A 13060-nucleotide genomic window follows, 5' to 3' on the forward strand; every position below is an offset into this window, starting at 1 on the left:
TAAATTAACGACTGAGATGAGATTAGAACCGGATTTTGATAAATTTAAAAATAAAATTAACTTCACTACAATAAATAATTTAACGAATTAGAATGACGATGATATCTCACTATTTTATTATATAAATTATTGTATAAAAAAACTAAAATCTCTTCACTTTATATGTTTTTATGATTCTTTTTTTCTTCTATTTACATATGTATGTTAAGTTTTTATTATTTTCCCTTTACACACGAGTTTTAGACTCTTGTAAAGGTAAACATGTTAATTTTTATTGAAATATGTTCTTACTATGTAAATTTAAACATTATACTGTATTTTATAAAATAAATAAAAATATTAAAAAAATAAATAAAAATAAAAAAAAGGTTGAAGTGAAGGTCCAGGGCAGAAGAGGCTTGAAGAAGGCAGTTAGGGCAGTCCAGGAGAGATGTTGATCGTTCGATGGTTGCTGGCTCTCTGCCGAATCGCGCAAGTTTTCTGCCTTTTAAAGGACCAACGGGCTTAGCTTTCCCTTTGTTAGCGAGAAATTCCGAGAATTTATTTTGGGTTCCCGGAATTTTCACAGGGAAGAGCGCCGTTGTTGCGAAACTCGGAAGGGGACGATTTTGACTAGGTCCCTGACTGTTTCTTCAATCCACTTTGCCCGGGTCATTTTTATTTTAATACATTTTGTGACTTTGCACATATTAAAGAGAGAAAATATATTTAAAAGGCAGCTTTGCACAATATTCAATTTTGTGCAAACGGCAAGTTTTGTAAAGGAAACTGCGTCTGCACAATTTCAAATTGCATGCAAATCCTCCATGTTTTGTACAAATTTATTATGATAGGTATTTTAATTTATAAGAGGGTGTTGGGGGGTCAAGCCTTTGTTTTTGTCTATAATGATGACTGCTTGACCCCGTGATTTTATTTATTAGTCAATTTTGTAGATAAGATTACAGATTTTTTATACAGATGCAGATAAGATTACAGATTTTATACAAGTTTTTTGAGATGATTTGTTGCATAAATTCGAATATGCGCAGAGGTGAGTTTGTAAAGGAACTGCCTCTGCGTAAATTCAGATTTATGCAAATTAATTTAAGTCGGTGGAGGTACGTCCGGTACAACAAGTAAGCATTCTCTTGACATCTGAAGAGCATATGGAAAAACGAAAAATGAAAGAAAATGAAAAGGAAAAAAGGGAAGAAAGATAAAAAAAAAAAATAATAAAAACGGAAATTAAGACTGGAAGACCTAAAAAAAAATACTGTTAAGAAACGAAAGGCAATTCGTAGGTTGTCTGATAGCAGTTGTGAAGAAATTCCCATCGTTTTCAACGATACCTCTGAAAGTGAATCTGAAGATAGAGAAAAAGATAATTGCAGAGGTTGCGGTGATAATTATTACAGGACACAATTAGTTGAAGATTGGATACAATGCAATATTTGCATGCTTTGGGTGCATGAAAATTGCACCGAGTTTGAGGACATGTGTTCTTATTGCGGCAATAAGAAAAGAATCGAGTTAAAATGTCACAAGGGCAAAGGGAAAGGCAAAAAAAGTACTGGCCATCTCCCCCCAACGACTATGGCCATCACCCCCGGACACTCTGGGAGAGATGGCCAGTCCTAGTTTTTTTTAAGTTTAAAATTATATTGTTTTCATTAGTTGAAGTGATTTATCGTTAATATTTGATAAGATTAATAAATATAATTTATGTTCTATAGCGATTTAATGTTTTATTCATCATAATTCCTTCACAATAGAGTCTTAAAGTTACTAGGGCCATCTCCCCCGGAACTACCCTAGAGAAAATCGATGTTTTGTTATCAAGTCGTAAAAAAATATTGTCCGAAGCTTACGTTGCTAACACTTGCTAAACCTTATGAGATACAACACAATAATGTACTACGGAATTGTATACCTTAAAAAAGCCTACATTAAAGTCCGCGAAAGTATATAAGTAAGGTAATGTTTTATAAAAACGCATTAGATCTGTTACCTTCAAAATTTATATTTCTCTTTTGAAATTTGCGTCCAATGTTATTTTGCGATGTATGTGAAGAGTGGAAAATACTCTCAGTATCGCCTTGGCGTAAGACGACCATTCGGAATTGAAAAGTTGCTTGAAATAGCTTTAGCCGTGTTTGGTGGAAAGATCTAAATACCCCAATTGGGGATGCCAAAGTCTCTCTTCCAGACCGTTTATGCGGGAAAACATTTTCATATTTTGGAGAATTTATATTTTTGAACTAGATGTGCTTTATTTTAAATATAATTTTAACCAACATGGTCCCATAAACTCAATTTAAATTTAATGAATATCTTTGTTCAACAGAAAAAAAAATCATATTCATGACATTTAAAAAGAAAAATTTTTGAAAGCAAATTCCTAAAATAAAACGCTCATTGTGATCGACGCATAGATCTAACCCACAAACAATTCTATACAAAATTCAAACACAAATGGACCTCTCGTATATATAGTATATATCTCTCGCCCGGTCGATTTTCAGTTATGTTTTATCTGCTCGGTAATATTTTATTTTAATTTATATTAACATCGTCCCAAATAATTATTTTTACTTATTTATTTTCCAAATTCACTATTCGGTGATATGGATGCATTATTTGTGCAAGTTTTGCGCAAATAACATAGTTTTAAAAAATATTATTGGTCGGCAAGACGAGATGAAAAATACGCCGCGTAGACATACATTTAAACGCAGGATGTGGTGGGTCTGGTGGCTCTGGTGACTCGACACGAATAAGTTTTTGAAGCAATTTCTTGCCAGAAAGGTTTTAAGATAGTCGTGTATTGCCTATTCTTGTCGTATTGCCCTGTCTTGCCGGTGAATTTGCTTAGCTACCGATATTTCGACAATGTTGCCAGGACAAATCATTTTTCTTTTCGCTCTGTTACATACAAGGTGTCCGGGTTAAAGTACGCTAAGTTCGGGAGGTGATTCTACATGATTGTCACCTCGTCATTGATCACATGATCTTTAAGCGGTGAGTTCTGGCGTACCTATGCGTAAGCTCTGTAGTATGACTTTTTTGATTTTAGTGTTTTTTCGTGTAAATCGGTGGCTAGGAGGTTAATATATGTTTAAGGCTCCGTCTATGTGTTCAAAAAGAAGAAGAAGATGGTTTGAAAGAGAGATATGTTAATACGAATGTTAGAGGGAGCGTGCATAAATATAAAGAAAACTATGATTATTAATAGGCGTGAGCGAAAATATTTAATAAAGCATCACTTATTTAAAATAGAGCAAATATCTCTCGACGAATGTCTAAAGTGACTTTTAAAGAAACACTGTATTTTTTTTTCATCAGAGATCTCGATAATTTCCCGAGTTGAAAAAGTAGTCATACGAAATTCGCACGATAGAAAAAAATTGCAAAGTATGTTCCGAAAATTATGAAAAACACATTTGGTTCTGTTATTTAACATGTTATTTTAAAAATTCTAATTAATATTACCTTATCATTTATTTTACTTTTGTGGACAAACTTGTTTTTAACATTACACTTTATAAAGTTTTTATGTTTTGCAAACATTGTGTGTTTTATTTAATATCTCCCTTAACACATCTGCTTTGCCTGGGTCTCCCCTAGTCGTAAATTTAAAAATACAAAATATGAAGACAATGCAAGTTATATAAGAAAAATGGAAAAGGAAGAGTTTAAAAGTTGGTTAAGCAGGATAGTTAGGCTAGTTAGTGGATATGGGATCATATTAGTTACGTAGGTACTTTTTTTCATTAGTTTTTTTTTTTAATTTATGTTACGTTATGTTTTGTTAGGTTTATTTATTTTACGTTATGTTTTGTTTATGTTGTATAATCATTTGTATATTTATACTCTGCCGTTTGCTGTAATTTTTTATAAGAAAAAAATATTAATTGTGTATGGCCAAGATCACCCTTAATGATGAAAGCCAAAATAAATAATAATAATAACAATTTGTCCAAAGAAATGTTACCGTTTAAATGAAAATTCTTTTTTCAAACTTTCTTCAGGCCGTTAGGTAGGTAACATAATATTGATTATTCCGATTTGACAGCTCTTAGTAAGAACCACAATCATGCGAACTCGTGGAGGGATAAATAGGGAGTATGCAACATGGAAACCATCTTGATTCAGAACTGGAACGTAACAATAATGCAGACAAATGAAATACCAAAATTTTGTCTAATTAAAAAATATTTTCCCGCGCTCAATCGACTTATCATAAATAAACCACTCATGTAGCAATACTAACGATAGCTAGTGAAGATTTTCAATACAAACATCTCTTGATTTAAAAATTGTTATTTCCTTTGCTTTTTTCTCCGTTGGCCGCCTGCAAAATAATGTGTGTCAAGTTACCTACCTATTGTTTACTTTATTTTCTCAGTGGGTTGGTAGGGCTTGATTGTTATTCCAACCGATGAATAAAAAAATACAGTTTTGCAGTTTTTATTGCAAAACATCGCTACATAACGTAAACACTAAAGTACTTGTTAATAATAACACGAACCATATTATTAGGTATATTATCATTGTGTGTTTGTAATAAAATACAAGATAAAGGAGCGGAGTTTAATTTCAGTAGGTTTCGTATATCTAATTCTACTAACTGAATTAAGTTTAATAATGTAATACCTATTAAAGCCAGATGTGTTTAAGTATCTACTGCTTGTACAACTACATACAAAAATCAGGTTTATTAGTAGAATTAAATACAATACATACATTCAAGTAGTCCGGGGGAATTTTCAGTAACTTCGAGAGGTGTTCTATACACGATAGTAAAAGTAAAAAAGAAGTAGGTACTTTTATTATCTCTAAATAGTATAAACTAAAGTAGCTCTCCGCGTATGTCTGTTTGTGCGCTTAGTTCTTTTAAACTACGCAACGGATTTTGATGGGGGTTTTCACTATCATTTAGAAAATTTCTTCTGGAAGGTATACATTTATGATACATGCGTATTATATTTATAAAAAGTAGAGAAAAGTCATATTTTATAATCAAGTCGTAAAAATATATTTTCGGGCACTAAATTGCTAACGCAGGCTAAAACTCATGAGATGCATTAAAATAATTTATTACGGTATTGTATATCATAAAAAGGCCTAAAAATAACCCCCAGTAACGCCGGGTACACGTCAGCTAGTTTTATGAAACACCTACTAAGGTATAACTTTATTACGAAACTGCGAAATCACTTTTTTTTCATTCAAACATATTTTATAACTACATAAATGAAATTTTTTCCATCCAAAGTATTTAACCTTTTTACCTGACTTCATTGGAGTTTTTGGAAAAAGTAATTTATCTTTCTACTATAATGTAGTAAAAAGATAAATTAACAAGTTACTGCAATTTACACAGATCATTTATATAAATAAAATAACAACGAGTTGTGGATGTGTTTTCTTTGGACTTGGTTTTTTTTCCAAATAAACTGTCAAAATCAATTGTTCACAACTAAACATACAGCCTCAAATCTGAATGTAACTACATGGTAATACTTAATTGTTTCAAAATCTACTAAATCTTTTAAAGTTCGTCGAAGCGTAAGCCCGGCTCCAAAAGATTTTAAACTCTCTAGTTGCGAAAAAAAAGTAAAAAGTTAAATTTTTTTTAAAAATCGTTATGCTCAGAAAAATAATTATTGTGTGGATTTACCAGTTTCCCGATTGTACTACGAGTTTCAGGACACCGTGTATAACTCTTCATGAAGTCGTGAATTCCATTATGAACTGTGTTGCTTTGACAAACCTAAATGCAAATTATAGCACTATTTTCACTGTCGATTTTTTTAAAATTGACTTGTTAAATAAGAAAAAAATTGAAAAAAAGAGTTTAAATGGAACTAAAACTGAAATTTAGGCTAGTTAATAGATATTGGATCATATTAGTAGTCACCTAGATATCTTATGCTACGTATACATAAGCGGAAAGAAGCAACCGCAAATGGCGCGAAACGCAGCATGCAGTTGCATCGTATCGTATAAATACTCGTAGATACGAATTTAATTGTGCTATCTGTATCATACCCATACGTACATACAAGTCTCCTCCAATAGGTGCCTAATTAGCTCGCATAATAAACTACATTAAATATTAATAGTACCTACCTACCTAAGACTACGATTCTATTCCCATTAGTGTCAAAAAATAAACAAATGAGAGCAGAAACTTTACAAAAAAGTCAACGTATCGGTGAAAGGTGGTAATTTGTGGTTATTATGGTATCTTTACTGTCACGACTGCGAATGTCAGATGGAGAAATACGAGCAGTTGAGTGTGTTGGGACAGGGGTCCTACGGCGTGGTGATGAAGTGCCGGCACGTGGTGACTGGGCAGGTTGTGGCCATCAAGAAGTTTCTGCAGACGGAGGACCCCTGCGTCAGGACTATGGCCATCAGGGAAATCAAAATGTTAAAGGTAGGTAATCTGTACATCGACAACCAATAAAGGAAATCCCAAGTACGCAGCACGCAGCTCCTCAAGCCCTTGAGGTGATTTTCACCAAAACGGCGCTAGACAAGTTAATTTATTATTATTATTGAGAAATTTATTATTATTATTACCAGGAACGAATAATCGAAAGGTATAGGCCAGGGGTCACCAATGACGGACCGCGGTCAGGATCCGGACCGCCGACCTATTTTGTGCGGACCTGGCGTTAACAATAAAAAATATTTTACACATGTAACTTGAGTACGTTATTTGATATTTTTTCCCTTGCTTTGTCTTTGCTGCCGTCAATTCGCCAAAGGATGAATCGTCAGTCGTCGGGTGGGTAAGGGTTGCGGAGCGGTGTGCGGGCGGAAGTTTCTTGTCAAGAGTTTTGGATAAAATTTGTTTGTGGTAATAAATACCCAGAATTAAAATAAATAGCCTTGAAAATTCTCACTTTGTTTGGGTCAACGTGTGTTTGTGAAGCAGCATTTTCCGGAATTTATTTTTCATTAAAAATAAATTCCGGAGCAGACTTACCGATGAACAAGATTTAATGACAAAAGCCTGCACAAACTTTATTCCAAGCTTCAAACGGATAGTCCAAAGCGAAAAAACCGGAACCCATTAATTTTATACGTTCATTGATATTGTATCTACACATATTTAAGTAGTACACTTTATTATTTCATTTTTTAAGCCGGGGGGGGGGGTTTAGGCTTTTTCCCTTCCGGATCATCGGCGACAGTCATTTATTTTTAAAAAAACGGACCCCTAATGATAGTTATTGGTGACCCCTGGTATATGCTATCATTCGTTAATTCCCTCGGTTGGGTATTTTGACCATGAAAAGGCCGCACACGCGTTCCCCAAGGCAAAGAACCAACGTGTAACACGGGTAAATCTGGAAAACCATTTTTTTTCTCACTCAATTTTTTTCTTGCTCTTGGTACCGTAAGTGTTGGAGGTAGGTAGATTCGGGATGCTAAGATTTGAATGCAAAATACACGTGTGAAAGTAAAGATAAACTTGTTGAATTCCGCTGAATTACTCGATTTCAACTTCTCTATCTAATGGGAAAGTATTTAAATCTTATTTTATTATTTTATTCGTGAAGTCGAATATTTTCTTTTCCTTGTGGTGCCCTCTCCTACCAGAAGTGAACGATCTACTATTTAAATATGCAGGTAGGTACACTGATATATATCCTGTATTTAAGAAAGTTAAAAACGCTCTAAAATTGTTTGTTTTTTTCTAATGAAACCGAATGAAACCGAATGGAACCGAATCAAACCGAATCGACCATAAACGGAACTGATTGGAATTGAATGGAACCGAATGGGATTGAATTGAATTGAGTTGAATTGAGTGGAATCGAATGGAACTAAATGAAACTGAATGGAACTGAATGGAAGTGAATGGAATTGAATGGAAATTTGTGAAATTGAATCGAATGGAATTTAATGGAATTGAATCATCGAGGCAGTGTTGCAGGCATTACATGAACCTAGTAACAACTGCACTGGATGCAAATAAACATAATTTTAAATTATTATATTTTTGTATGACACCTGTTCTGGGTTGATTCGAAGAAATCACCACGAATTAAGCTCAGCTTTTTTCTATTATAAGCAGATAGTTAAATGTATTAAAAGACACCAAAATTATTTTTAAATTGGTAAAAATTAAACTTTTTTTAGAAAATGCGCCACGAGAACATCGTCAGCATAATCGAAGTGTTCCGAAGGCGGCGGCGCATGTTCATGGTATTCGAGTTCGTGGACGGTGGAACGGTGCTGCAGGAACTGATACGCGCCCGCGAGTCGTGCGAGCCCCGCGAGCCCGTGGCACCCGAGTCCGCTGGGGGCCTGTCTGACGTACGGGTGCGCCACATCACATTTCAGACACTGAGGGCCCTGGCGCACTGTCACGACAATAATGTAAGTTGTAAGTAGGGGTTCAAGATAATAATGGGACCTATACCTATAATACCTATCAAAAGCTTTGCCTTACCACTTTGAGACTTTTACAAAGAAAAATATAATCATTATACCGGTCACTGTGTATTCTACCAGATTTACCGTTGGTTATATCTTCTTTTTTATCTAAGGTTCCGCTTATAAACCATATAGACATAAATAAACTTATTTAATCAGGGTTACGTTGTACTTTACAGTAACATAATTAAAATGCACAATGCCTACTGTTGTACTCATAAATTCTACATCTGGTTAGATGACCGTGGATTTTTATTGCAACAACATAAATAAAACCTCCATTCCAAAACTCATGGGCGTAATGGCGTCTACACTGCAGGGTCCATGAAATATCACTTTGTTTAAATATTCGCTAGTCACATAACATCATAAATCATAACTCATGTAAGTTTGGCTTTTAATTTATTTAATGTGACTCATGTTTCGTAGCGAGTTTTGGTTCCACCTTACAGTGTAGGCACCTATAATATAAAAGGTATCTATGCAGGCGTAAAACTCGGTTCTCGTCTGTTGCGTTTCGGGTGAACTTCATATCGTATTGCGATACGTGATGAAAGTCAAAATAATAATGTTGAACGCTTCAGTTACATACCTATCTACAAGTAGGTATATAATTATGTTTGTTATGTGCAGTCTGTAATTTAACGCCTCCAGCGTTTCAGGGTCTTATATGACTGGGCGTCCACATTTTATAAAAGTTTTTTTTTAATCTTTTTTTCTATCATGCGGAAATACATAATTATTTTGACATGAGAAAGAGAAATAATAATTCTTTCCAGCTTTCCTTCATTCCATTAATAAAATCCCAAAAATAGCCAAAATGAATAATTCATTTTTCGCGCCACTATCGTAACAATCGGTTTAATTTTAAAAATTATTTCTTTTTTTATTATATGAACGAGATAAAATTGACTTGTTAATTTAATAAGTTATATTTAAAAAAAATAAAGAGTTTAAATGGAACTAAGACTGATAGTTAGAATTGGATCATATTAGTAGTCACCTAGATATCTTATGCTACGTATACATAAGCGAGCCAAACTGCTGAACGGAAAGAAGCAACTGAAATTTTTACACAGTTTTTTTTTATTTTTATATAGTTTTCTTACAAATTCCACAAACAAAACGAATGTGTTTTAGATATATCGAGTTCTCTCAATTTTTATAAGATTATAGTAAAAATTTATGTAAAAATGTGGTTAACGTTTTTGACAACATTTTTCACATTTGATATTAAAATTTTATTATTTAGAAATGCTAATGTTTATTTTAAATGCATTCACCAGATAGATAATTTTATCTAGTTTCTAAAACAGTATTTGTTTTTACAGAAAATTAAAAATTAAGGTGTATGTAGCGCATTTTAAATACACAGAAAATATTGCAAACTGAACAAATGTGATGAAAGTACTTGAGGGTTCAGTATGCAAAAATCGATGGCATCATCGAAATGGAAAATAATAGCAATTTTAGTTGAACAACTTTTGACAAAAATTGAACAAGATTTCGTTCAAACGTTTCAGCTTAACTAAAACCGACGTTGATAATCAAGATATTACATTACATACAGACATACCGTCTAGAATACATCGAAATACACTCCGCATTAAAATTGCCTAAACGATAAGGATTTACAAGTTAATCTAGTACAACGTTTTTAATAATTGAAATCACTTGGTGTTCGACGATTACAGTCAGTTAGATTTGTGAAACAAAGTGTGTAGTGACCTGTGTGGTGATTAAAAAAAAAAAGCAAAAATTATAAAAACATTTCTTAGATCGTAAACAGACTAAACACGCAGGCGCTAAGATCAAGTGTTGTCATTATATCGCCATTGGTCGTAAATGTCGTCATCTATCTCGCTATTGGCCGAAAGTGTCTGATTTTGAACAGTGCCCTACGGATTGCGGCAAACAGGCGCTAGTCTGACAGGAGTAACTTATCTACTTATCAACACTATTTTCGATCAAGTGACAGTTGCTGTAATATCCAGTGTTTATCTGTGTATAAAATAAACACAATTTGGACCAGTCAACATAAGTGAACCGACTATAACAACATTATGAAGCCGTGTACGCGTAATGCAGCCCGCAGTGGGTCTCCAATTGTAACTCCAGCAGCGTCCTCACAAACGGTACCGGCTAGTTCTCTAGCCGAAATAATGGAGAAGCTCAACAAAATCGATGTCGAGCTCACTCGCATCAAGCCCATGTGGGGAGAGATATCTGACATAAAGAAGAGCCTCGAGTTTGCTCTAGCAGCTATGTCCGATACGGAAAAAAGGGTGGAGGCGGTTGAGAAGAGACTGGAGACTGTCGAAAAGTTAGTTTCGGAGGTTGCATCCATCAAGAAGAACATGGAAATCTTCAGATACGAACTGGACGAGCGCGATCAGCTCTCCCGTGTGAAAAACCTAGAAATCAAGAACGTGCCAATGACGAAGGGAGAAAACTTACTCTGCATAGCCAAGAAAATAGGCGAACAGATTGGCTTTGAACTACAACCAGAAGATGTGGACACAGTGACGCGAGTGGCTACCAAGTCCGCCCAGGTTAAGCCGATAATCATCCGTTTTGCAAGCAAACGGAGAAAGGAGGAATTTCTTGCACTATCTAAGAAGGCCAGGAAGATCACCAGTACCGACCTGAAATATTCCGGACCAGAAGCAATAATTTATGTTAACAACCACTTAACAATCAACAATAAGATTCTGCTCTCCAAAGTTAAAAGCAAGGCACGGGAAGCAGGCTACAGATTTGTATGGGTAAAGGACTGTAAGATCTTAGTGAGAAAAAACGATAATTCACCAGCTTTTTTAGTCAGGAGGGAAGACGACCTCCAGAAAATTTCATAAGAAAATACTGCTCATTCTATTACTATTGTTTACTCTTCCCTCTCCCTCTCCCTCCACACGCCCGCTATCCTCCCTCCCCCTCCACACGCCCGCTACCCTCCCTCTCCCTCCACACACCCGCTATCCTCCCTCCCCCTCCACACGCCCGCTACCCTTCCTCTCCCTCCACACGCCCGCTACCCTCCCTCTCATGTTGCAACTGCATTACTATTATATTTATTATACTCTCACAACATTACCTTATTATATCATCATGTTCACAACTCCTGTCAACTGCAAGATGTTCTCACTTTCTGTACACATCATATTATTATGTACTTCATATTTCAAATGTCACTCGATAATTTAACTCGGAATTCTGTAATACTGATGTGCGAATGGCTCATTAAGCGTTCATTTCCAAGTGCACATGTTACTCACAATGTATTATGCTTCTATAGGATCCACTCCTTTTCGTAACGAACAATTACTTAGAGATATTACTATTATTTTATTTTCTGCAGATAATACTATATTGTACCTCACATTCTATTCACGCATTCTCTGTTATTGACACTCAACTGAAAAAGAGTCACTGCCTTTAAGTATTTTTCATCAGAACGTACGCGGTCTGAGGACTAAAACTGACACATTTCTTCGTAGTGTTACGAGCGGTGATTATGACGTTATCGGCATAACAGAGACTTGGCTTACAGATACTATTTCAGATGGTGAGCTTTTTGACTCAAGATACAACGTATTCCGACGCGACAGAAGTATCGAAGGTGTAACCATGGGTGGTGGTGTGCTCCTGGCTGTCAAAAAGGAACTCAATGCAATTTGTAATTACTCATGGTGTTCTACGGATGAGGACATATGGGTTACTCTTCGCATCCCACGTGCAACTGGATTCACTAACGTTCATCTCTGTTGTACATACCTGTCAAAAAGTTTCAACTTCAATGCTCGAATCACCGCCTTCTCGAATGATCTAGGTATTAAGCTTTTGAATCAACCAGACGGCAAGTTTCTTATCATGGGAGACTTTAACCTACCCGATATTACCTGGACTCTTCCTGTGGGTGAGGTTAACCTGATTCCTAGCAACTACACTTCTACAATAAGCTCAACATTTATCGACAATATTAATTACTGTAACCTCCACCAATATAATGGTATTCAAAATACATTAGGAAGAATTCTTGATCTCGTTCTCTGTAATTTTTTGGTACGCGTAGCTCCCGCGAACGATCCGTTGGTTCCTGAGGATGCTCATCATAAATCCATCATTATCACTGCTGAGTTCGTTGAACCCCCGGTCATAAAGGAAAACTCAATTAAACGGCCCTCATTCCACAAGGCTAATTATGATGACATAAGAGATAGCCTGGCACAAGAAGATTGGAACGCACTTAACCTTACCGATTCCGTCAATCCTGCAGTATCGCATTTTTACAATATTATTAATAATTTGATCGCTGATAAGGTTCCATTGAGGCGTACTGGTAAATATTCCTACCCCCCGTGGTATAGCTCATCATTAATAAAACTTATTCGTGAAAAGCAGAAATTTCACAGACTATATACAACCTACAAGAACCCTTCCGATTACATTACTTTTTCAAGGCTACGCACCAGACAGAAAAAAATGGCAAAAAAGTGTCACGAAGACTTTATTAATAATGCTGAAGAGAATATCGCCAAAGATCCCAAGGCATTCTGGTCATATGTTAAATCAAAAAAACTATCAGCATCTATTCCTAGCGTATTAAATCTTAAGGATGTAACAG

General features: G+C 35.2%; 1 protein-coding gene across 1 annotated transcript in view; it reads left to right on the top strand.

Moving 5' to 3' along the window:
- Positions 1-6259: 6259 nt before the first annotated feature.
- Positions 6260-13060, top strand: part of LOC149426854 (cyclin-dependent kinase-like 4) — a 34712-nt gene continuing 27911 nt past the window's right edge. The window contains exons 1-3 of the mRNA XM_089630915.1: positions 6260-6424; positions 8140-8253; positions 8296-8379. Of these exons, the coding sequence (XP_089487041.1) occupies positions 6260-6424; positions 8140-8253; positions 8296-8379 (363 nt within the window). The remainder of the gene's footprint in view (positions 6425-8139; positions 8254-8295; positions 8380-13060) is intronic.

The sequence above is a fragment of the Hesperophylax consimilis genome, chromosome 1, assembly GCF_061612785.1.
Source record: "Hesperophylax consimilis isolate HC1 chromosome 1, BYU_Hcon_1.0, whole genome shotgun sequence".
NCBI lineage: Eukaryota > Metazoa > Arthropoda > Insecta > Trichoptera > Limnephilidae > Hesperophylax > Hesperophylax consimilis.